Source organism: Thamnophis sirtalis, unplaced genomic scaffold, assembly GCF_051295495.1.
Source record: "Thamnophis sirtalis isolate CommonGarterSnake01/CBP01778 unplaced genomic scaffold, rThaSir2_p1.2 scaffold_1, whole genome shotgun sequence".
In the NCBI taxonomy this organism is placed as follows: domain Eukaryota; kingdom Metazoa; phylum Chordata; class Lepidosauria; order Squamata; family Natricidae; genus Thamnophis; species Thamnophis sirtalis.
This window is the reverse complement of record NW_028261381.1, coordinates 3401592-3427730: the sequence shown is the minus strand read 5'-3', so window position 1 is coordinate 3427730 and position 26139 is coordinate 3401592. Positions and strand designations below refer to the sequence as shown.

Below are 26139 nucleotides of genomic sequence, written 5' to 3'. Positions count from 1 at the left end.
TAGTGCAGGCCCAGCCTTGCATTGCAACACCTGCCCTCATGGCCTATCCCAGGCTTCCCAAGGCCTCTCATAGCGCCTGAGGGATCCCATGTTCTGCTTCCTGACACACTGGGTCACCACAAGCCTTGGGCCAATGTTTCCACCCCACCGAGTCCTTGTAGGACTTGGGCCTGTTTCCCACTTCACTGGGTTCCACATTCTACTCCCCTCTGTATCACGGATTGGTCATTTATCTTTTCAGTAGATCTCTTTCTGGAAGTAGCTCCTCCACCGTGAGACTTTTCTACACAGTTGAGGCCATATGGCAGCATTCTGGAAGTGGGCACCCTTGTAAGAGTGGCTGCAAATGGCGCCTGCTTCCGGGACAGTGTCACATAGCCTTCAGGGAGGCCAAGGGGCAGTGTGACTAGCTCTCCTTCTCTAGTGTAATGTTCAGAGCACTGGAGATCACATTCGAGAGCTGGCTGATCCACCCTCAGCCTCTCTGTACAATGGAGCTCACGTGGCTTGACCGGTTCCACCACAAAACCGCGGTAGACAAAAGCGCGCTCGACGAAAGCGCGTACGTGACGTCATCACAGCGCGACGAAAACATGGCGCTGTGAGCGGTAAATTTAAAATTAAAGCGAAAACCTTACCCTAACCCCCCCAAACCTAACCCTTAACCTAATGCTAAACCTAACGCTAACCCTTAACCTAACGCTAAACCTAACCCTAACGCTTAACATAACCCTAAACCTAACCCTTAACCTAACCCTAACCCTAAACCTAACCCTTACCTTTGTGTGAATCGGCTTGCTTTAATTTTAATTTCAATTTAATTTATTTGTAATTTTTTTCGTCGCGCTGCTGATGACATCAGGTACACGCTTTTGTCGAGCGCGGTTTTGTGTACCGCGGTTTTGATGGGTCATGGCTTGACCCTAGGTTTATTTTTTATCATTTAGGGTGCGACTATAACAAGCCACAAATAAATCCCAATCATTACAGCATTTGTGCTATTTACTGAAAATTAATATTTGTTTTCTTTAGGGTGAAATTGTAAAAATGCAGGCTTTAATATTTTCAAGGCTTGCAGTGATGATGGAAAAAACAAGTTTAAAGTCCTAAACATAAACGTAACATAAAACCAATTTAAAGTGGCTACTGAAACAATGGCACAGCCCAGAATTAAACATTGTAGGAAATAAAAAAATAACTTTCTTGAATACATACTGTTAAGTGAGACAGAAAGAAATGAACATCAGATTTTTAGAGTTACTTCAAAATTTTCAGTTGACTTGTGTTGAACAGTTCTATCTGGACAATGTATGAAACATGGTAAGGCTTATCCTGCTCAAAGGTAGATGAATAAGATACAAGGTGGGTTTCGTAAGGCACTTCTTAAAAATAGGTGTCACAGCTGTACGATCTTTAACCAGTACTAACCAGAATAGAATCAGGAAGAACTAAGGCAAAGCTCTTTAAGTGGGGGATAGCTGTGGACCCTGAAATGTGACTGTGGTGCACCGAAACAAACAATAACACATCTAGATCAAGAATGCACCTTCTAGAAATTTCAAGGCACCTGGGATGCTCTGACTGCAGCCATACCAGAAACAGTTAGATGGTTAGCTTCCTTAGATCAGTGTTTCTCAACCTTGGCAACTTGAAGATGTCCGGACTTCAACTCCCAGAATTCCCCAGCCAGCGAATGCTGGCTGGGGAATTCTGGGAGTTGAAGTCCGGACATCTTCAAGTTGCCAAGGTTGAGAAACACTGCCTGTCAGCTTCTGCCTTGCTGTTGCTTCAGCTGTCATGAAACGGGGAGGGAGGGCTGGTATTTGGGAGGGGTTATTCGATGTGCTGGAGGAATGTTCTAGGATGTACCAGATGGTTGGATTGCGCATGCGTGCGTTCTTCCCGCCTGCATCAACGGCCTCGACATTCCATCTTCGGCCTGTCTTTTCGAAGTTATCTCACACCTGACATTTGAAGGACTTATGATTGGCCTGAAGCTATGACCCTAAGGGGTGGGGAATGGGCTATTCTATATATCAATCGCTTTCGCGCCTAATTAAGTAGACTTTGCTTCGCAACTGCTCACTTACCATTTATAATTAGTAAAAGTACTTTTGATTTCCATCCCATGGAGTCTCTTAGTCTTCCTTTCCTAATTATGTAATGGAGTGATGCTGACACTGCCTTAGATAACGAATTATAACATCCTATCTCATTGCATGGCTCCATATTAGGGTGATTTTATTATGGTTTTATCTTAATTTAATATTTTATTTTCTATATTGTATTCTTCACATAGAGCAGCACGGTGGCCTAATGGTGAAGATGCTCGTGTCCCACTCAAAAGGTTGAGAATTCAATCCTAAGTAGTGAGATGTTTCTCTCAGGACGCAAAGAGAAAAATATCTGTTAGAACTCCATGTAGGTGTCAGGAAGGGCAACTGGCCTGTAAACGCTCAGCTCCATCCAGTCGCCCCGACGCTACCCTGAATAAAGGGATTACAGAATCGTAAAAAGGGAGGTTTTTTAATTGTATCGTATTGTCCACATACCATATATATATTTATTCAAACTAAACTTGTATATCAATGATTGCATAGATGTAGATGTCATACACTAAATAAACCAGTACTACAAAATTATACTCTGGAACTTGCTTCAGAAGCAAATAGCAATAGCAGTTAGACTTATATACCGCTTCCTAGGTGTCAGCTTCTGCCTTGCTGTTGCTTCAGCTGCCATGAAACGGGAAGGGGGGGGCTTGTATTTGGGAGGGGTTAATTGATGTGCTGGAGGAATGTTCTAGGATGTGCCAGTCGTTGGGATTGCGCATGCGTCTGTGTTTCCCGCCTACATCAACGGCCTCGACATTCCATCATCCGGCCTGTCTTTTTGAAGTTATCTCACACCTGACACTTGAAGGACTTATGATTGGACTGGAGCTTTGATCCTAAGGGGGGGGTACGGGCTATCCTATATATCAATCGCTTTCGCGCCAATTTTATCAGACCTTGCTTTGCTACTGCTCGCTTACCATTTATAATTAGTAAAAGTACTTTTGATTTCCAATCCATGGGGTCTCTTAGTTTTCTTTCCTAATTATGGAATGGAGTGGTGCCTGACAAGAAGCAAGGTCTGAAAAACCCTTTCCAGGAGATTTACGTCTACCGAGAAGGGAGATAATGTCTTCTCCGATCAGAGAGGACGAGGGGGCCGTTGGAGGGGCAGATTCCAGTGAAGTGGGACCTCCCGACCTTTCTCTACACGAGCCCAGCCCGCCTGACTTATCCTTACACGAAGATTTATTTCAACTGCAAATTTCCAGCCAGCCGGAACCTCCCCCCCCCACCCCGCTGGTCAACTTCGGTGGGACAAAGAGAGACAGAGACAAGCTGGAATGCCGGAATCACCCAAAGGCCACCCCGACAACCTTCGCTGGAGTTGGGGGCCATGAGAAAACCCCAGACGAGTGAATTCCCTGACTATTGGAGCCAAAGGTACTTTGGGGAAAGAAGGGGAGGCGATGAAGGAGAATGCCGAAGCTACCAGCTCCAGGGGCCAATGAGGAAACCCCAGCGGAGTGAATTACCTGATTATTGGGGTCAAACATATATGGGGGAAAGAAGGGGGGAGGAGGAAAGAGACTGGAGAAATTGGCAACGTTACCCACGCCCAACATCTCCCCCTCCCCCTCGGCCTGCTTCACCCCCTGCGGCTAGAGGTTTTGCTGATCAAGGAAGGCCGCCCCCCCGAAGACATCGGATGGCTAAAATCCCTCCCTTGCCTGTGCGTTACAATGGTGATTCGGCTAGCCTGGCCTCTTTTCTTATGCAGGTGTTCAACTACATGGAGAGTTATGGCCGAGACTTTGAAACTGACATCATGAGAGTCAGGATGATTCTTTTGTCATTAGATGGTGAGGCGGCTAAATGGTCAACTGCTTTGCATATGTCTGGTTCTCCTCTCTTGGGGAATTTCAACCGCTTTATGGAGGCTTTCCGCCAACGTTTTGATGAAACGGGAAGGGGGGGGCTTGTATTTGGGAGGGGTTAATTGATGTGCTGGAGGAATGTTCTAGGATGTGCCAGTCGTTGGGATTGCGCATGCGTCTGTGTTTCCCGCCTACATCAACGGCCTCGACATTCCATCATCCGGCCTGTCTTTTTGAAGTTATCTCACACCTGACACTTGAAGGACTTATGATTGGACTGGAGCTTTGATCCTAAGGGGGGGGTACGGGCTATCCTATATATCAATCGCTTTCGCGCCAATTTTATCAGACCTTGCTTTGCTACTGCTCGCTTACCATTTATAATTAGTAAAAGTACTTTTGATTTCCAATCCATGGGGTCTCTTAGTTTTCTTTCCTAATTATGGAATGGAGTGGTGCCTGACACTAGGGCTTTCAGCCCTCTCTAAGCGGTTTACAGAGTCAGCATATCGCCCCCACAGTCTGGGTCCTCATTTCACCCACCTCGGAAGGATGGAAGGCTGAGTCAACCTTGAGCCGGTGAGATTTGAACTGCCGAACTATCAGTCAGCTGAAGTAGCCTGCAGTACAGCACTCTACCCACTGCACCACCTCGGCTCCTTTAGTATTAAATACTAAATACTAATGCCATTTAGTATTTCCACGAGCTATTTCTTTTAAAATAAATCTTGTTTTTACATGTATATGATAGTCCTACACTTGCTTGAAAATAAAACTTACTGAATACTCTACAATAGGATGAGCAATTAATTTTCCCAAGGGGCAACATGAGAAACTGGAATTGTTATGGAGGGACAAACAATAGAGATATAAAAGTATGTATGTGGTTATGCATACACATATGTAAGTTGAAAAAAATAGTCACCTTAAAAATAAAAGCAATGCAGTTGTATTGCATGCATGGCACACACGTAATATACATTTGGTTTCTAATTTCTGATTGATCTCACGCAGGCAGAACAGGGACATATGTGGCCCTAGATCCGTAAAATGCCCAAGTCTGTTCTACAACTTTATTTTAACAAATTATGTATAGATTCGGTTTTCAGATTGCCAAATTGAACTGAATAGAATAGCTCAGGTAGCTAAAGAGCCGAGATGGCGCAGTGGTTAGGGTGCAGTACTGAAGGCCACTACAGCTGACTGTTATCTGCAGTTCAGCAGTTCTAATCTCACCGGCTCAAGGTTGACTCAGCCTTCCATCCTTCCGAGGTGGGTGAAATGAGGACCCAGACTGTGGGGGCGATATGCTGACTCTGTAAACCGCTTAGAGAGGGCTGAAAGCCCTATGAAGCGGTATATAAGTCTAACTGCTGCTAACTGCTAAAGAGAGAAAATAATTTGTTGATTAAGCAAAATTTTTCATACATTTATCAAAAAGAATTGCCATTTAATTTCAGTCAGTGTTGGTGTCTGAACACAAACCAAAATCCTATGGGTTGATTTTAAGAACATTATAGGGACCCAAGTTATTAGAACATATTTGTTATTTGTTGGGTAAATTATATTGCTTAGTATTCTTGCATGTGTTGCAGAGAGGGAAATGAAAAATAGTTGACTTTTCTTACATATCTGAAAAATAAATTTGAATTAATGCCCTTTTCTGTATTTCAATTTTATGAATATTGAATAAGTATTGAAATGTTAGGCTTTGTACAATCAACTCTATATTTCTTCATATGTATATCAACATTTTAACGTAATACTACGTTAGTAATGAATTATTGGAAAACTTAGTTTAAATTAATTTATATTCTTTCTTGGTGACAAAATCACTATTTTCAATCTACCATGATTTAATTGCTGTTGCTAAATTGTCACAATTGTCTCATTCTTAGGAAAAAAAATGATACGAAATGTGCATGGATTTAGTACTTAGTGCTAAGACTTTTTAGTGTAGAAATGGAGTCAAAATATATTTCATCTAGGAAAGGAAAAATGTACCCACCCAGAGAGTGGGAACATTTCCCAGGCTTTCTCCCAGGGACTATTGTAGATTACAATAATGGACCTCTCTAAAGCCTTTTCCTTTTCCTGAAGCTGTACTCTTCGCTATCACACACTGTGATGGGACACCGTGAAGCAATAGTTCACAGAAGCTGTTTTGCCACCTCTTATTTTTTTTTCCCAAGTGGTGAAGGTTGAAACCTCAGATTGTATCGTTTCACAGTGCTCTGATTCTGAACTAATGGTTTCCTGAGGAACTGCTTTTCCTTCCCTTTCTAAAGATGTAGAAAGCACATGTGTGTGAGCTTAAGAGCAGAGCTTCAGACTATTGGAAATCAACCCATGTGTCAAAATTTAACTATTAACTTTTTTTCGCTATTGTGCAAATCAGGAATGTTGCAGCTTTTGGGGTAAGATTTGATTGGTATGCTGGGAGCTGCACTTTAAAAAATGTGAGAACATAACAAGAAGTATAAATGGATTTAATGTCAATTTAAACTTAATTAACAATTATATTAAGTAGCAATAGCAGTTAGACTTATATACCGCTTCATAGGGCTTTCAGCCCCCTCTAAGCGGTTTACAGAGTCAGCATATCGCCCCCCACAGTCTGGGTCCTCATTTTACCCACCTCGGAAGGATGGAAGGCTGAGTCAACCTTGAGCCGGTGAGATTAGAACCGCTGAACTGCAGATAACAGTCAGCTGAAGTGGCCTGCAGTACTGCGCCCTAACCACTGCGCCACCTCGGCTCAATTACTGTAAATACATTCGGTTATTCCCCGAATAGTTAATAATTTTCTTAAAATATTACATTGAGAATTACAATTTGGTGTCGGGTTTTCAAGGGTCTTTGAATGAATATCTCCAGAGTTTGGGGCTATGTGTTGTATAAAATCTCAGATAAGTGACGTAGAGTAGGGTTGTGCACAGAATATAATGTAAGTTTTATTCTATGCATAGAGCAACCACATTGTGTCATGCAAGTTTTGCTGGAATGTTCTGGACAAGCCGCAATTGAGCAGAATTGGAACATACTCAACCTGGGTTTGGACTGAAAAACATGTTGGAAGATCTTACTGACAAGTAGAGTTCTACCTTCCTCTTCCAAGTGTCTTGTGTTCTGGCCCAATGTTTCCAGTGTTCTTCCCTTTTTCCTCCTGACTTCTTTGCTGCCATCGGCAAATCCATGCACAGATGGAACACATTTCAATCCAGACACAGACCATCCCGTGTGTGAAAAGTCCATGCACAGAATACTTTACCCATCCATAATCTAGAGGTACATAAAACGCTTGACCTATTTTAAGATGAAATTACCTAAAAGAATTACTTGGGGTCCAGAAGAAATTGTTCTGCCTTCTCTGGAAGGATTCTGAATTCAAACAAGATTGTTCTGACATTGGTACAGTTTGATAAAATACCTGTTTACATCTGAAATTGAAAAAAACTCTTCTGGCTGGAGAATTCTGGGAGTTGAAGTCCACAAGTCTTAAAGTTGCCAAGTTTGGGAACCACTGCAGTAAGTCATCTGATGGCATCACTCTTCTCTCTGGAAATGCACCAGGCATGTTACCCTAACTAAGTAGGAGATTCACATGCTTGTATCTGCTGAGGGACTTTTCATGCCAGAATAAGTCTTGACTTCTGTTGCTATCGGGCATGAAGCATTTCCCCTCTTTCTGGAGGGAGCCTAATCTCTTTCCTTCAGCTTGGACCATTTCTTATAGACCGGAAATCTCTGTAAAAGCAGGGGAGATTGTATAGGGTCAGTCATTGTCAATTAGCTTCCCCTCACCATTGGCTCGCTTAAGCCTATAAATATGGTATGCTTGTTTGTACCCATAGTTTTCGGTAGAGTATGAAGTCAGACTGTCAAGAGTTTATTATTCCTTTGTTTTATTAATTTTTATTCCATCTTAATATTTTTTATGAATAAGTCAAGGCAGTGAACATAAGAACACACATTCTTAAATTCTCAAGGGTTTGTTCAGGGATTTTCAATTGGAGGGGAGGGGGAAACCCCCTCTTAAGGGGTGCACTCTGCCGTCAAGAGATATATTGCAAAACAGAATAGCTCATACACAGAAACTGCCTTGGCGACGAATCTCTCTTTCCAGAGATCAAGGAAATATGTCCATGTATTTTGCCATGTCGTGCGTGGTTGCTCGCACTTCAAACAGCTGCTTTAATAGCAGGTAGTGTAGGAGGTTCCACTGAATAGAGGCATTCAGAGAAATCTGATGTCTGGGTCAGTAGTACTTGTCCTTAAACTCCCCCTGACAGAATACTCTTGACAGAAATACCCAACATTATCATGGCACTTTAAATTCTTTGTTTGTATCCCCCTTCCCTGTTGAGTTGTGAGCCGCCCTGAGTCTCCTTCGGGGGAAAAGGGCGGCATATAAATAAAATCAACATTCAACATTCACTTACCAATAAAAGTACTCCTGGCAAATCCTAGTGTTCAGAGATTACATTGGAACCGATAATGGTTGCCCACGTCTATGCCACGGGCATCTTAGCAGCAGCAATTGTGCCCTGTGAATCAGAAATAGCATGTGACGTCCCTTCTGCATGAGCCCACATTTGGTCACATGGCAAAATGGCAAATCTAACAGCAAACACTTTAGTCTCACCCAACTAGTGCATCGTGATGGAGAGCTACCGTATTTTTTGGACTATAAGACACACCGGCCTATAAGATGCACCTAGATTTAGAGGAGGAAAACAAGAAAAAAAAATAGTTTTTTGTGTCTGAGTGTCTCGTTTTCGCCTTCCCCCAGAAGCACGTTTTTGGCCTCCTGAACCCTCTGCGCGTCCTGTTTTTGGCCTCCTGGCCCCAGAAGCACTTTCTGCTTTTGGCCTCCTGAACCCTTTGTGCATCCCACTTTCGCCAAAAATGGGCCCGTTTTTTACCTGCAAGGTGCTTCTGGGGCCTAGGGAGGGTGAAAACGGGGCACGCAGAGGATTCAGGAGGCCAAAAACAGGCCCGTATTCATTCTATAACATTTTTTTGGGGTGGAAAAGTATGTCTTATAGTCCAAAAAGTATGGTAACGATGTACATGACTGAGATGAAATAAATATATAAGAACTTATTTCCCAGCAGTACCAACACAGTGGTAGAGGAAGGTTACAATAACGGAAATCATTTTGGATTCTTGCTCTACTAATATTTGCCTTGTAGTAATTGAGGAATGATCTCATAAGGTGTGGCTTGGATTTTGGATGGCACAGCTCTTCCTGAGTGTTAGTTGAAATCTCTTGAGTTACTGTGAATCAACACAACCAGTTCTGCTTTCCCTTGCCTCACCTACCATGATACCAATATTGCTGCTACAGGAGCTGTAGGCCTATTAACTAAAATGAAACCTCCTTTTAGTGATCGCTCTTCCTCTGTCTTGCCCAACCATAATTGATTTAGGAAACCACTAAAAGTGGGATCATGGGCGTGACAAATAATAAGTGTGATAGCATATTCATTTTGTGCTTGTTCATTAAGTATTTTCCTTTTACTGTAGCTTTGATAGCTTTAACAGCTTTTTATAATTTTTGGAAACGCCATTGATTTAAGTAAAAGGGATAGTGCACTTAACACTTGACTGTTTTCCTCTCAGAATGGAAAATAAAAAATGTTAAGCTGTTGGGAGTTCCTTTGGATAGTAGAGTTTATTCTTTTAGCTTATCCGTGCTGTTTTTAATATCTCTGCTGTTTAGATCTATTGCTATGATTCTGAGATACAGTTCAAATTCTCTGAGCATGTGAGATCAATGTATAAATACTAGAACTGTTTATTAAGAATTGCAACCTTGAGGTCATCTGGAAACAGATTTAAAATGTAATGCCTCTTAAGCAAGATTTGGGTTTTAACTGATTTATTCTTCCAAAAACAGTAATTTCTGAATAGCTGCCTCGCTTCATATTTGTTTCAGATTTAGCGTTGGAGTCAAACCCATCTGACCATCCTAGAGCAAGCACAATTTTCTTGAGCAAATCCCAAACAGATGGTAAGATAATTTTTGCTCCCTTTAAAAAAGAGGATGGGAGGAGATGGAGTGGGTGTTTTAATTCCTGTCCATTTCTGTCAAAGCGCTGTTTGCTTCTACATTTTTGCCTGCTCTTCCCTGCATTTCTCATAGTTGTTTGTCTGTGGCTGTTGCTTTTTAATCCTCTTAATTCATTCTCAATATTCGCCGTTCAGTAGAATAACTAAGAACGGCTGGGTGCCATATTTGAGAATAGAAGGAGGTTATCTTACGACCAGTGACTGAAGTGACTTTTTCCATCAAGCATCATTTGCAACATTCCTAGCAATATGATTCACTGCCTCCAGAAGACTTTACTTGGGTCAGCTCATTTCCTCCTAGTGGGAAAAAAAATTCAGTCTAGCTTGAGTTATATGTCAAATTAACATGCTAACGTTTACTGAGATAATTTTATATTAACACTCAGCCTTAGATACTCATGTAATGTCATGTTTCCACCTTTCTAAACCAGTATTCATAACTCTTTTACAACACTGAGTCTTTTTATAGAAACACTGCAGTTTATTATTTATTTGTTTATTGGCTTTCTTTATATGTTACCATTGTAAAATAAATGGTTGAATCAGGAAATTCTCTAATTCACAAGATGAATTATTGCTATTTCTCCTGATCTAAGAAACAAGCAAAAAAAGGAGTTGCTTCTGTGGAACTGAGTGGTATTTATTCCATGAAATGTGCTTTTAATACCTAGGTTAAAAAAAAAGTTTAAAAAAAAACCAACAAGCTGGCTCACTATGTTTTTTATGATTCTAAATTATTTTCAGATAATCCCAAAATATTGTCAAGGTTGAATGTGTAGAAAGGAAAAACTCCAAACAAGTGCTGAATTTTAAAGTAGAATTTAAAAAAAGCAATATTGATAGACTGAACTTGTTTCTCCTTTTTCAGTGAGAGAGAAGAGAAAGAGCAACCACATCAACCATGTAAGTACATACAATAGCTGTGAAAGAAACAAATAAAAAGAATAGTTTGTGGTTCTGGTTTCTCTATAGAATGGCTTTTTTAAAAGAAATTCTGGTGAATGGAGTAGAAGAGGTTTTCAAGTAATACAACCAGACTTCAGCCTAGAGTTTGTCTTTCTCCCTTCCTTTTGTGATAGTTATATGATACCTTTGAAGATGCAATCAATTGCTCACAATTTTAAAACTATAGAAGAAGAATCGTTCCATTACCACTCCTCTTATTCCTATTAATTGCTAGGGGAAAAAAAACATAGATTTTATTTCAGAGCAGCAGGAGAAAGTTAAGTAACATAGGGCAATGGGTGGGTGTTGGATGATATTCTTTGCAAAAAGAAGGGAAGTAGAACCAATGCTGAAAAACCCGCCAATAGTTTTACAAAAGACCCACAAGCTTATATCCAAGCCTTCTAGCAAAGAATTTGCAGACTATAAATTGTGCATGTTTGGCTTGAATAATTAATGAAAATACATACATACATACATACATACATACATACATACATACATACATACATACGTTGTATTTGTGCTGATAAATAAAGGGAGACTAGTATAGATCTATTTCAAGCTACTTAGCTCTCATCAGCTAGCCATACCCTTACTGGGATTAGAACCTGTGCTAAGAGTATGGCTAGCTGATGAGAGCTAAATAGCTTGAAATAGATCTATACTAGTCTCCCTTTATTTATTTATCAGCACAAATACAACACATATGTAAAAGGCAACAGTAAAAATATTGGGTTTCTGTCTGGATGGTCTCTTGTGACGAGCCGATGGACAGAGAATGGAAGTACTGAACTTCCTCCCATATTTGGGCATATCGGGGGTTGTAACTCTAAATATATGTATGTATGTGTGTATGTATGTATGTATTAAAAACTCCTGTTTAGCAGAATAAACCCAGTTAAGAACAATCGGCTGTTGTGTGTTATTTTGACTTAATTGGTGCTTCAGTTTTAATAAATCTAGTCATACTCAGAGTCCTAGAAAGACTGCAGTGGCAAACTACTTCCGAAAAATATTGCTATAAACAACTGAATGGACGTCAGTCGTCATGAGGAAAGACTGATTTAAAGGCAACACCCTCTCTGAAAAAGGCTGGGACACATTCATACATTCTTTAATAGTAATAAGGACATCTGTGTAATTTATGGAATTACTGGCACTGTATCCCTTGCCATGGGCCTTCCGCGTATGGGTGCTGTCTACTAAAACTGATAAAATAAAATTTCTGTACAGTACTTCTGCTTCCAATTTGTTTCAGAGATAATTTGCTGCCAGAGTAGAGTAGAACACCTAAGAGTTCTCAAACATAGATAGGCAGCAGACTATATCAAATAGCTTGCCCGAGGCCTCCAAATTGCTAAGAAATCCAACAAAGAATTTTGGATTAGTTGGATCTTAGTCTGAGCAGATAGATCAGAGTTTGTCACTAGGAGGAATGTGGTTTTTGCTTTTGAAACCCAGGGATTTGGAGAATCTACCTTGTTCTGCGAATGTAAAAGGGTTATTGAAGGTAGGGGAAGCATCTGCAAGGTTACAGTCACCTCACTGCTGTTAGTACGTATCATTCCCTTTTACAGATGAGTCTTTGACTCCACACAGTTTACTATAGCCTTTGATTTTGAAATTTAATAAAATTTGTATGCTGCCCACTCCCTTGGGACTCTGGGAGGCTTACAGACAAGATAAAAAGCATTTAAAAAATTAAAGGTAAAATAACAGTTGTTAAAATTGCACACCATCCATTCTGTCTAAGTGGGGCCTGCCGGAACAGCCAGGTCTTGGTGGCTTTTCGGAAGGCTGGGAGAGTGGTAAAGGTCCGGATCTCTACGGGTAGATCGTTCCACAGGGCCGGGGCAGCTACAGAGAAGGCCCAGCCGGCATTGTCCGGTCGACGGCACCCGGAGGAGGCCCAACCTGTGAGGTCTTGTTGGTCGTTGGGAGGTATGTGGCAGGAGGCGGTCTCTCAGGTAGCCAGTTCCTAAACCATGTAGGGCTTTAAAAGTAACAACTAGCACCTTGAAGCGCGTCCGGAGACCAATAGGGAGCCAGTGCAGCTCGCAGAGGATGGGTGTAACATGGGTGTATCTAGGTACACCCAGTATCGCTCGCGCGGCTGCATTCTGGACCAACTGTAGTCTTCGAACACTCTTCAGGGGCAGCCCCATGTAGAGCGCAAATTTAAATTCTGAAACTACTTTCCTAGATTGGAATATCAACTTTTGACCTATTCTTGCTGCATTAACTGCATTTTTTTTCTCTTGCTTTGATGTAAAGATGTAGTAAATGTTCATTACATAGTCACATCAAGTTTTAACCTTTCTAAAATAGCAACAAATGGATTTTGAACTGAGTTGGGAGTGGAAGAGCGATTCACTCCAATGTGGTTTCGTTCTAAAACCTCATTGAATTTGTTTCTGATATTTCAATAAGTGGAGATATGTTCAACATAGCGATCAAACACATTTCTGCCCTGTGTTTTATTACTTGGAAAGCCTCCTGTCTCTTCTTTATCTTTATCTTTGCCAGTTAATCTTTAAAAGAAAAACAGGTACCAAGAAAAGCAAAATAGTGGTGTCCATTGGTGTTTATACAGTGACTGGCCATTGCTGAAAATATTACTGATGCTGATTTCTGTTCTATTTTCTAGTTTATTGATTCTTAGGCAGCTATTTAAATGTCCTCCTTAATATCTTTTGATTTATTTAACAACATTGTCCATGTGAGTCTAATATGCGTAATACTGATAAAACCCAGAAATCATGGTTTTCAAACATTTTTATGAACTTATAAATATTTCTTTCCACATAGGTTTCCCCGGGGCAGCTTACAAAAAAGTATAGTTCATGTTCAACTATATTTATAGATGACAGCACAGTCAGCCAACCTAATCTTAGGAGCACAATAAAATGGTATGTATCACTTTATGTGAGGTTACATTAGATTCAACTCACTTGAATCTCTGAAATCCAAGAAAAAAGCATACCAAATCTAGAGGAAGTGATAAATAGTATATGCTGAAACAGATCCTCCCCACTTTATCCTCAGCATTGGTAGAGCAACATCTATGTGCTACCCATCAGTTTGATTCCAAAACCCTCTAAATTTGGAAAGTGGGGTATAGCTAATGTATTATGCCTGTTGTTCATTGTTTATCTGATAACTGATTTCTAATCCTATCGTTCCTGTTCATATTTTTGACTATCTTCAAAGAGATGTGACTGTTGATTTGTAATCTTGAGATATTTAACTCTGAACAATAGATTCTTGGCTGAAATGCCATACATATCCTCAGATTTTAGGGCAGAGTTTATCAGCTCATAGTTTAGAAGAAATGCTTCCTTTAAATGTCTGAACTTTACAGTAGTCTAAGAGCAATAGCAATAGCAGTAGACTTATATACCGCTTCATAGGCCTTTCAGGCCTCTCTAAGCGGTTTACAGAGAGTCAGCATATTGCCCCCAACAATCTGGGTCCTCATTTTACCCACCTCGGAAGGATGGAAGGCTGAGTCAACCCTGAGCCGGTGAGATTTGAACCGCTGACCTGCTGATCTAGCAGTAGCCTGCAGTGCTGCTTTTAACCACTGCGCCACCTTGGCTCTTTTTTTTTTTTCCTCCCAGTAGAATCTTTGTTTGGAATAGGATAATTCTGCAAAGTGACCTGTGGAAGGAGTCACTGATGGGTATTCTCACATCCAGTCTGCCCAGAGACTGAGGTTAAAGTTGAGGCCACTCCTCTCTACTTCCTCTTCCTGGCTCCCCAGATTAATCTCAGTCTCGGCCCGAATGAGTACTGTTTTTGATTGGCTCTTTGATTGGAATTGATAATTTATTTTTTTTCCATCCTTGATTCCTCCCACCTCCCTCCCTAGCATCTCTGTTTGTTTGTGAGTGTCTGTGAAAGTTAATCTTTGCTGCTGTGTGTTTGTGAGCCTCTAAACTGCTGGTCGGTCGCAGGGAGGCTCCGGGCCGCACGCCGTGAGGTGTTGGGCGCTGAGACCTCCTTTTTACATCGGGAGGGTCTCTAGATCGAAAGAGGGCTCCTGGAGGAGCGGCTCAGTCAGAGCTCACTCAGCTTTCGGACCTCATGGTTGGCAGTCGGCATTTTGAGGAGGTGGGCATTTTGGGAGATGAACGTGGCCAGAGCACAGGGATTGGTGCTCCTGCTCCAGCTCACCACAAATGCTCCGAGGCCACTGCCAGTGCCTGGAGGTATCGTTTCAGGCTGGTACTCCGCCATAGCACCAGGGAGGGCCCCATTTTTTGAGCCGCGGATCGGGGCTGTGGCTGCAAGTGGGCATGCCGGTTCAAAGGAGCTTCGAACCGCACACAGCAGGACTCTTGATCCCTAGCACATCACCCAGTCATTAAGAGGTTTCTTAGAGGGGCAGCTAATCTCAGGCCCCCTGTGGTACACCGGTTCCCTACATGGGACCTTCCCATGGTACTTCAGGCACTGACGGAGGCTCCTTTCAAGCCTTTGAGGACAGTGAATCTTCAGTTCCTAATCCTTAAGGTTGCGTTTCTGGTGGCAATTACTTCCGCCAGACGTATTTCTGAACTCAATGGGCTGTCATCCAAGGCGGATCTGTGCACATTTTACGACAACAGAGTCATCCTCAGACTTGATCCTTCTTGCCCAAGGTTAACACTCCTTTCCATAGGTCCCAGAAGGTGGTGTTTCCGGACTTCTGTCCGGCATCATCCAGGGAAAGGGAACAGTCCTGGCATTGCCTGGGCATGAGGAGGGCACTGCGTATCTAACTGAAATGCACATTACCATTCAGGAGGTTGGAGGTGCTCTTCGGCTCCTTCCAACACACTATCCTAGGGGCAAAGGTGCCACCAGTTATCATAGGCAGATGGATTCGGCTAGCCATCACTAGGGCATATGAGGCACGCAGGCTTCCGGTGCACTCCATCAGGAGTTCGGCCAAGTATGTGGCCTGGTCTACCCAGGTGCCCATCAGGGATATCTGTAGGGCTTCCCTTTTGCCTTTCATCAGGCATTACAGGCTGGACGCTTATGCTTCCACTGAGGCCTCTTTCAGTAGGAGAGTACTGCAGGGAGTGCTGGACACTCGGGGAGCTCAGGCCCAATGATTCTCTCCCATGGACATCTAGCTTTGGTATGTCCCATCAGTGACTCCTCCCACAGGTCACTTTGGAGAATGTCAATTGGTCTGACCTGAGCTGCATTTCTCAAAGGTCCTTTGAGTCACTTCCCACCCGTGTGGCTAGCGCATAGAGCCCTGAGCTTGATAAGTGGCTTTGGTCAGTCAGGGACCGGTGGGTTTGGTGTTCTCTTTCCTATCCCCTTCCTTCCCCGGTCCTGATTTTGGACGTTGACCTTCGATTAATCTGGAGAGCCAGGAAGAGGAAGTAGAGAGGAATGAGTTCTCTGGCCAGGTTGGACGTGAGAATACACATCAGTGATTCATCCCGCAGGACCTTTGAGAAATGCAGTTCAGGTAAGACCAACTGACATTTTTAACCTTATATTAAGGTCTGGTAAACCTGGACACGTACAACATTCTGTTCTAAACTGATGTTTTAAAATTTAAAATGAAAGGGGGACATGAGAAACAGGAAAGAACTAAAACTTCAAACGTGATATGAGTATAAAAATGTTCTTTATCTAACATCACATGTCAAAATTACATTCCTAGCTCTGCTTCTAATGAAATGGCTTCCCCTTCTTTTCACAGTGTTACTTTAGCAATATATTATCACATAAAGAACAGGTGAGCATTTCTAAAATTTCTTTCTTGAAATTGCATGTAATGATCATGTTGTTTGCAATTCCTTCTAAAGACGCAGTCTGTAATTTTGCTGCTTGCTCTTAAAATATAAAGAACTATGACTAACATGTTAGCCTGTTTTGTTAAATTGAGAAAGATTTTCCTTTCTTTTTTTCCCATTTTTAAAAATTATTTTTAACTAAGGATTGTTTATAGTAGCTTTGTTATTGTACTGTAGTGTATCTTGGCATTTTGTATACACACACACACACACACACACACACACACACACACACACACAAACACACACACACATATATATATATATATATATATATATATATATATATATATAGGATAAAGGAGGAGAACCTTGTGGCTTAGTGGTTAACACATCTGCCTAATATGTAATACAGCCCAGGTTCGAATCCCAGCAAGGGTATGGCTAGCTGATGAGAGCTAAATAGCTTGAAATAGATCTATACTAGTCTCCCTTTATTTATTTATCAGCACAAATACAACACACACACACACATATACATACATACATACATACATACATACATACATACATACATACATACATACAAAATATATGAGCTAAGGAAGAAGGACCTACTTTAAGAAAATGCAAAACTCTTAAGACTTTTGAGTAACCTATCATCTCAACAGATTTTAAAAAAAACAAAAGTCCAAAATTTTGCTTTTTTTAAAATGAAGTTATTTAATTTTAAAGATATTAAAACTTATTATAAGGATTGGGCATTTGAAAAGTGAATGCTAAGTTCCTGTAAATGGCTAAGATTAAATATATGCATGTCCTCAACTTCGGTACCTCCAGAGGTATCGACCATTTAGGAAGTGTTCACTTGGGAATTAGAATTGAAGGACAGGATGATGGACATTAGTAAAATTAAATCCCCTATACAATGCAGTGTATTAAATTAGGTATTCTTTATGTCAATGAAGGATTAATAAATTAATATACGTAGTATATGTATTTATAGTTGATCTTATAAACCATAGATGTTTCCCATTTGCTTACTGAAAATAAGATATACTTAAATATGTCCAGTATCTGAACTTTCCTTCAATATTTCAATCCAAAGGCATTATTTGTTTGCCCCTTTGTTATTGTGAGAGTGGGATGGGAGTATCAACTGAAATGGGACCAGACCACAGAGAAGGACAACACTGTGGTTCCTTCTCTATCGGCTCAGATTCCGATATTCTTATCATGACTTTACAAAGCAAATTTTAAGGAAATAACTTTCAACAGACGAAAGAAAGCGTGCAAAATTGCACATTTAGTAAGTCAGGGGTGCAAAGTCTAGTTTTTAAAATGAAATAACAATAAAAAAAACCATGGCTGATGGAAGAGAGGAAAAAAATATGGCAGGGAAATTTGATTTAATCTTTCTCGTGTTTATTTAAATGGCGGTATTTTAAATTAATTTGATATTCCCTCTTGCTGAATTTCACTCCTTAAATAATTGGCCGTTAAAACACATGGGATGGAAGCCATTAAATAACAATGCTGCATAAGGATTGCCCTGAACCTATATAAGAAGACTTCCTTTATCTGAAAATAGTCATTTGGCATCTTCTGTATACATAGCAGCTGTGTAAGTGGGGAATAAAAGCTGTATAGTTGGTGTCAAACATGTGGCCTGTGGCCAGATACATCATGCACTGACCACGCTCACCACCGTTTTAACAAAGGAGGGGAGTCGAGATACGTCACGTGATGATGCGAGTTTGACCACCCCCTACTACAGTGTTTCTCAACCTTGGCAACTTGAAGATGTCCGGACTTCAACTCCCAGAATTCCCCAGCCAGCGAATGCTGGCTGGGGAATTCTGAGAGTTGAAGTCCGGACATCTTCAAGTTGCCAAGGTTGAGAAACACTGCCCTACTATATATTATACATATTGTTCAAGTCATTGTTCCACTGCAGAATGTTACTGATAGTCCCAGAGGGCTGAAAGGGGGGGGGGGGTTCCTTAAATACAGGCTGCACAATAAGTCATCAGGCCTAGCTCTGTCAGTATTTGGGTTAGTGTGGCGCTTGTATGCTTCACAAATTATGGGAAAAGAACGAGGCTTTAAAATTTCTTCACAAGAAGCATTTTGAGCTTGGATGTTTATGCCCCCTATGGTGGCTTTTACCATCTTGGTTTTGATTCTGTGTCAAACTGTAGTTAAGTTCATCCAAAATGGAAACTGAGCCCGATGGAAAAAGTAGTTGCAAAGGCTTTGAAGGCATCTAAAATAAAACCAAAACTCTTAACACAATCTGGGCAGGGTTGACTTATCTTTTAGGTCAGTGTTTCTCAACCTTGGCAACTTGAAGATGTCCGGACTTCAACTCCCAGAATTCCCCAGCCAGCTGCATTCGCTGGCTGGGGAATTCTGGGAGTTGAAGTCCGGACATCTTCAAGTTGCCAAGGTTGAGAAACACTGTTTTAGGTTACATCCATGTTTTCATGTTCCATGCTTCTGTACTTCTATTCTCCAACCAAGGCCTCATGTAAACTCTTATCAAAAGTAACTAGTAGTATAATGACTAACATTGAAAGCCAAGAAGTATTCAACAAACACTTTATTATATGTGCCTTAAATATTTAGTATTTAACAGCAAAGTGAGAGGGTGATGGAGGAAAATATAGTGCCTTGGCACAAACAATGGGCAAAGGTTGATCACGCTTTACTCATTCCAGTTGCCTTCCTCTTTGTTCATTGCAGGGATTCAGATAGATCACTGGATATTTTTGATGAAAAATCACATCCACTCACGGTAAATCGGATTGTTTTTATATCCACGGTCTCATTTGAATTTCTTGAATATTTCAATTTTTATTTCTGAAATGTTAATACTTTTCCATTGATAAGCTAAAATCAAGAATGCGAGAAAAATGAAGTTGGGCTTTTAGTTTTCTGTCTCGTGATGTACAAAAAAGCGTTTTAGTCTCAACACATCCAGGTAGACGTTTGACCTCCAGAATTTTAAAACATACTGCTGACAGCATCCTTGGATCTTTGATTCCGTTCTTAATTCCAGTATATCTTCTTGCAGAAGGCGAAAAGCATAACTTTTAATTACATTAAAAAAGTTGCGGCCTTTCTGTAATCCTTGCCTGAAAAGAAGTCACACATGCAAATAAAGCAATTTGCCCATTTTTCTTAACCTCCTTAAATTCTATTAGAATACAGCTCTGTGAGATGCTGCAGGATTCTTTTCCCTCTTGGAAAAGAAGTGGACTTCTTCAAATTCAAATTTAATAAACTTATATGCCGCCCAATCCCGAAGGACTCCGGGCGGCTTACAGAAATACATCACTAAAAGAATAAAAATTAAAAAATAGAGAGAAGAAAAACAGATTTAAAAAAAAAAACACTTCATGCACTCAATCTAGGTGGGGCTGGACCTCATTCATGAGGTCAACAGCCCCAGGCCTGCCGGAATAGCCAGGTTTTAGTAGCCTTTCGGAAGGCCGAGAGAGTGGAGAGGGTCCGGATCTCTGGAGGTAGATAGTTCCATAGGGTCGGAGCAGCTACAGGGAAGGCCCTCCCTCGAGGAGCCGCCAGACGGCATTTGGACATTTCTCCAAAGCTCGATGAATGGGCCTGAAGCAAACCTAAATGGCCAATAGGAGCTAGGCAAACGGAGCCCAGTCTGCCTTCTCCAGCAGAAGCGTCAAAGTATTGTAAGTGATCCGTACGGTAAAGAGTAGAAGGATTACAAGGCTCAAATAGGAGAACAATTGAAGACAATTTCAGGCTACTATCACAGTGAGCTAGGCAAGGTGGAATGATATCATGAGGATAGCTATTCTGTATACTATGTACATCTATATATAGTACACTATATTTGTTTTCATAGATTTTCACGGGTGTAGGTATGCTGGTCTTGTTGTATTCGGGTCTTTTCCCGTGTAAGATTTGAGATTGTCTTGGCAACGTTTCGGCGAGGTCTCACTCGCCATCCTCAGGCTGGTGTTTTTGGCTTAAAGCATGGCTGGAGCTGCTGTCTTTCTATAAATTTTGGTGTGTGTGTGTGGAGTGCTGACTTTGTTTCTTTCATTTCATTTATTGAATTTATAGGCCGCCCAATCCCAGAGGACTCCGGGCAGCTTACAGTAAGTGGAATGATTGGCTGTGTGGTTGTATCATGATTGGTTGATTGGTGCTGGCTGTGTGTCCGTTGTTGTTTTGTGTTGTAACGGCCTGGGTGGTGGGTGGGGCTCATTTGTTGACTAGGGCTAGTTTCCAGATGTCTGGTAGGCAGGAGGCATCGTCACGTTTATTCATGTTGTGGGGGTGTTTCTCTATTTCAATAGCTTCCATAATTATTCTCTTGTATATCTCCAAAACTGAACACTTCAACAAGAGAATAATTATGGAAGCCATCGAAATAGAGAAACACCCCCACAACATGAATAAACTTGATGATACCTCCTGCCTACCAGACATCTGGAAACCAGCCTTAGTGAACAAATGAGCCCCACCAACCACCCAGGCCGTTACAACACGAAACAACAACGGACACACAGCCAGCACCAATCTACCAATCATGATACAGCCAATCAGTCCACTTATTGAAACAAAGCCAGCACTCCACACACACATACACCAAGATTTATAGATAGACAGCAGCTCCGGCCACACTTTAAGCCAAAAGCACCAATCTGAGGATGGTGAGTGAGACCTCGCCAAAACGTTGCCAACACAATCTCAATCTTACACGGGAAAAGACCCGAATACAACCAAGACCAGTACAATATATCTATATACATACACATCTATATTCTATTCTTTGCTCTATTTTCCTTAAAAATGAGATAATGAGGTATCTTCCTACATGGGTATGAGCCTCAACCGTATAATCCTGTATGTGTCCTCAGTACTCAGTCCAAGTATTTTCAATGGCATTTTTAAAAGTACTTCCAAATTATGTCTTGTTTCAGCGAGAAGAAGTTCCAGAAGACTACTGTAAACATGATCCTGATCACAAGCACATTTATCGCTTTGTACGCACTCTTTTTAGCGCAGCACAGCTGACAGCTGAATGTGCAATAGTGACTCTGGTAAGCCTTGCTTAATTATGATTGCCTTGCATTTAATGAAAGAAGTCTTGTATTGTCAGCATTAAATATATAGAAAGAGCCAACGCGGTCTAGTGACTTTGGGCCCGGAAGAATTCTAGCCTGAACCGTATCTCAACATTAAAGATGCCACTAATGCCCTGGGAAGGAGGCACGGGCAAGCCACTTCTCAAAGACCTTGCCACAAAAACTGAAGGGACTTGTTTAAAACCACATACAGTGGAATAAAATAAAAAGTGCATTATGTGCAATAGACACGGCTGTAGGAAAGTTAATTTGGAGGTATCTATTGAGTGCCTTTCACAAATCCACCAGTAGGTAAACAGCTCAGGTTTTTTTTATGCTAGTGCTTTAGAGTATAGTTCAGTGTTTCTCAACCTTGGCAACTTGAAGATGTCTGGATTGCAACTCCCAGAATTCCCCAGCCAGCGAATGCTGGCTGGGGAATTCTGGGAGTTGAAGTCCGGACATCTTCAAGTTGACAAGGTTGAGAAACACTGGTATAGTTGCTGTTGTTGTTTTGATGTAGAAACAGTTCTGACATCTTAGTTTAATCTTTGGTTCTAGATTCTGGAGGTCTGCAGGTAGAAAATTATTTTATGATGGTGGTGGCGCCGAGATGGCGCAGTGGTTAGAGTGCAGTACTGCAGGCCACTTCAGCTGACTGCTAGTTCAGTAGTTCAGCGGTTCAAATCTCACCGGCTCAAGGTTGACTCAGCCTTCCATCCTTCCGAGGTGGGTGAAATGAGGACCCAGACTGTGGGGGCGATATGCTGACTCTGTAAACTGCTTAGAGAGGGCTGAAAGCCCTATGAAGCGGTATATAGGTCTAACTGCTATTGCTATTGCTATTACAACAACATGTTTTGTGTGGCCTTACAGACAAGTTATTTCATTATGGTAAGGGTGGGTCGTAATCCATTTGCAGTCTCTGCTTATACGGGAATTCTTCTAAAAGAGTTATAACTACCCCCAAAAATCCATTCTTGGAGTCTCAAATACATATTTAAAAGTATTTCTGCCACTAGTTGGCAGTGTTCTATCAACCAAACAGCAAAATTTGGTAGCAGGCAAAGGGTGATAAGAAGGGAGGCTGGTTAACACATCTTAGCGTTACAAAAGTGCTTGTTGTGGAAGTTGCAGGCTTTTCAGTTGGGGAGGGTGTTTTTGTCTCAAACATACTAAAAGGGGGAAAAAAACACATCTTCCTGCCTAGTTGGTATTTATTTGAATCTCTCTTAAACTTCAGATTTAATGTTAACGGAGAAGAAACTATATAATTAAATTAAAAAAAATATCTCTTAGAAAACGGGGAAAACTTTTAGCAACGTAAAAATGTCTACAGGAAAGACTCGGGAGAGTAATTTCCTATGAGCCTGGTTGAGAGTCACACTCTGCTTATCACCTTGCCCTTTCAGTGGAACAACAAGCCTCATAATCTGAACTCACTGGAGTCTAAAATCCTGGACAGACAGAATGTACAGTGAATCAGGGAACTGACAGCACCCTGGCAAGAGACACTAATAGCCACATAAGTCTTCTTTGAGTTGAGCTTCATTCCTGGCAACTATGGCTGTCCCTCTACATTTTGATTTTATTTGTCTTGTATGCCGCCCACTCCCGAAGGACTTCGGGCAGCTCACAATAGACAAGGGAAAGGGGGAAAACTAGACAAAGACAACACTTCAAAAACAAAACCACAACATTCACAATTTCCGTGGGGCTGGATATTTCACAGGCCCCACGGCCAGCTGGAGCAGCCAGGACTTGGTGGCTTTGTGGAAGGCCGGGAGGGTCGTAAGGGTCCAGATCTCGACAGGGAGATCATTCCAGAGGGCCGGAGCTGCAACAGAGAAGGGTCTCCCCCGGGGGGTCGCCAGCCGACATTGGCTGGCAGATGGAATCCGGAGGAGACCTAACCTGTGAGATATGATCGGTCTGAGGGAGGTAATCGGCAGGAGGCGGTCTCTCAGGTACCCAGGTCCGATGCCATGTAGGGCTTTATAGGTAACGACCAGCACCTTGAAGCGGATTCGGAGACTAATGGGTAGCCAGTGCAGCTCGCGGAGGATAGGTGTGACGTGGGTGTACCTGGGTGCACCCACAATCGCTCGCACGGCTGCGTTCTGGACTAACTGGAGTCTTCAAACACTCTTCAAGGGCAGCCCCATGTAGAGCGGCCACAGTACAGAAGTGGTTGAACACTGGTTTCTTCCAGACTGCTTGCCAGTTTCCGAATCTGACCACCTACCCTGGGATCTGTGAAGGTCTCCTATCTAATTATTTAAAAGGTCTGTCCTGCTTTAGTTAATGAGCACAGAGAGTTGGCACCTGCTGAAATAATTTTATTTATTTTATTTTATTTGTCAACAAGAACGAGGAAACAAGCATGTAAACACATGAAAAATGGCACAAATAAATTGATATAAATAAGCAAAACAGCCATAAACCCATAAAAAGAGTACCGTATTTTTCAGAGTATGACGCATCTAGATTTTAGAGGAGGAAAACAAGGGGAAAAAAGGATTCTGAACGAAATGGTGTAGTAATATATTGTTTTAATAAAATGCCAGTATAGCAGAATTTTTACAACCGTGTACACTTTTTACAACCATGTATATTTTTTACAATTCTGTGAAGCCAACGGTAGTATTAGGAGCCATTATCACTCTCATGAACAAAAGAGGGGAGACTTGAAGGTTCAAGCACTCATTTTCTGGAAACCCCAAGAACTCATCATTGTTGCTGTCAAGGTGCTGTCAGTTCCCTGATTCACTGTACATTCTGTCTGTCCAGGATTTTAGACTCCAGTGAGTTCAGATTATGAGGCTTGTTGTTCCACTGAAAGGGCAAGGTGATAAAGCAGAGTCTGACTCTCAACCAGGCTCATAGGAAGTTGCTGGTGTCAGAATTTAGGAAGCTCAGTTGCTCACAATCCCTTTCTTCTTCGCTGCCTTCATAAATGGTATCATCTTCAGTCCCATCTAAGGCATTGCTAATGCCACATTTTTTGAAGGTTTGTGTAACAGTTTCATCCTTCACTTGAGTTCCATGAGGTTTTCACCCATTCACAAACTTGAGTGATAGTGGGCCTCCTCATTAATCCAGAGGTTGTCAGAGCATGATTTCCAGCAGCCATCCATTTTTCCCCTCTCTTCTCGCATGTAAACTTTGAATGGCTTGTTGATGGAAACATCAAGAGGTTGCAACTGGCTGGTAAGATACCTCCCCCCCCCCCCCCCCCAGGAATTACAGCTAGATTGGTCTTCACTTCTTTGAATCTTTTCTTAGTGTTGTGAGTAATTTGTGCTCTAAACTGGTCAAGCACTAATAAAGTTGGTTTTATTCAGAAGCCCTCCAGGACATTTCAATCCATACTTTCATGCCTTGCTCATCCATCCATCCTTTTTCATGGACATGCACAACAACCCCTCTTGGAATCGCTTCTTTTGGGAAAGTTTTCCTTTTGAATATTAACATTGGTGCCAATTTTGTGCCATCTTACACAGCAGGACAACACAACTGTGTAATGTGTCTTCTCATGTCCTGTGGTTTCTACAGTTATGCTCTTGGCAGCTTTGACATCAACAGTCCTGTTTGATGGCACATCAAAAGTTAGCGGGACTTCATCCATACTCCCGATCTGGCCAATCGCAAAATCATTTCTCCTCCTGGAATCTATCACAAAAGTATGAAAAGACAGAATCTTAGCCTTATCCTCTTTTGGCGTTCTTTGCGCAATTCTAGAGTTGGTGCGCGTAGCAAGGCCACATCGCCTCATAAATCTGAAGCACCACGATGGTGTTCCACTAAAATCCTGAATGCCTTTCCGTGTGCGTTTGGGCTTCATACATCACCATTTTTGTGGTGACTGCGAAGCCACTGTTCCGGTGACCTGTGATCCAATCTCATTTCCTCCTCTTAACTGTGGCCGCTTTGCAGGAAGCCCACGAAAGTTGTGCTTGCTTTTTATCTTTTACCTTTTGCAGCTTATCCACCTGTTTCTTCCACTCTCTTATCGTCTTTTCAGTTGTAGGTGGTTCAAAATGTTTCTCTGCTGCTCTGTTTCCATGTTCCTCAACATATTTCAAGACTTCCAGCTTGAAAGAGATTGTATATGCCTGCCATTTTGGCTTTGACATTTTTCTGCAAGAAAGAACAATAATGTGTCATTTATAACAATAGAGTGCACTGTAGCTGAAACCACATTCATACACATACATTAGATCATTACACCCTCCCCCTAAATAATATGCCTTAGCCTTAGCCCTAACCCCAACCTGCAAATAGGCAATAAGCCTTAAACCTTAAAACAATAAGCCAAACCCATTGCAAAAGT

At 41.7% G+C, this 26139-nt stretch overlaps 1 protein-coding gene across 1 annotated transcript in view; it reads left to right on the top strand.

Annotated features, from left to right (window-relative positions):
* The window catches only part of CCNYL1 (cyclin Y like 1), a 39372-nt gene that overhangs the window by 4072 nt on the left and 9161 nt on the right, over window positions 1-26139 (top strand). The window contains exons 2-7 of the mRNA XM_087706707.1: window positions 9873-9947; window positions 10875-10909; window positions 13763-13863; window positions 16662-16697; window positions 19441-19492; window positions 21663-21782. Of these exons, the coding sequence (XP_087562833.1) occupies window positions 9873-9947; window positions 10875-10909; window positions 13763-13863; window positions 16662-16697; window positions 19441-19492; window positions 21663-21782 (419 nt within the window). The remainder of the gene's footprint in view (window positions 1-9872; window positions 9948-10874; window positions 10910-13762; window positions 13864-16661; window positions 16698-19440; window positions 19493-21662; window positions 21783-26139) is intronic.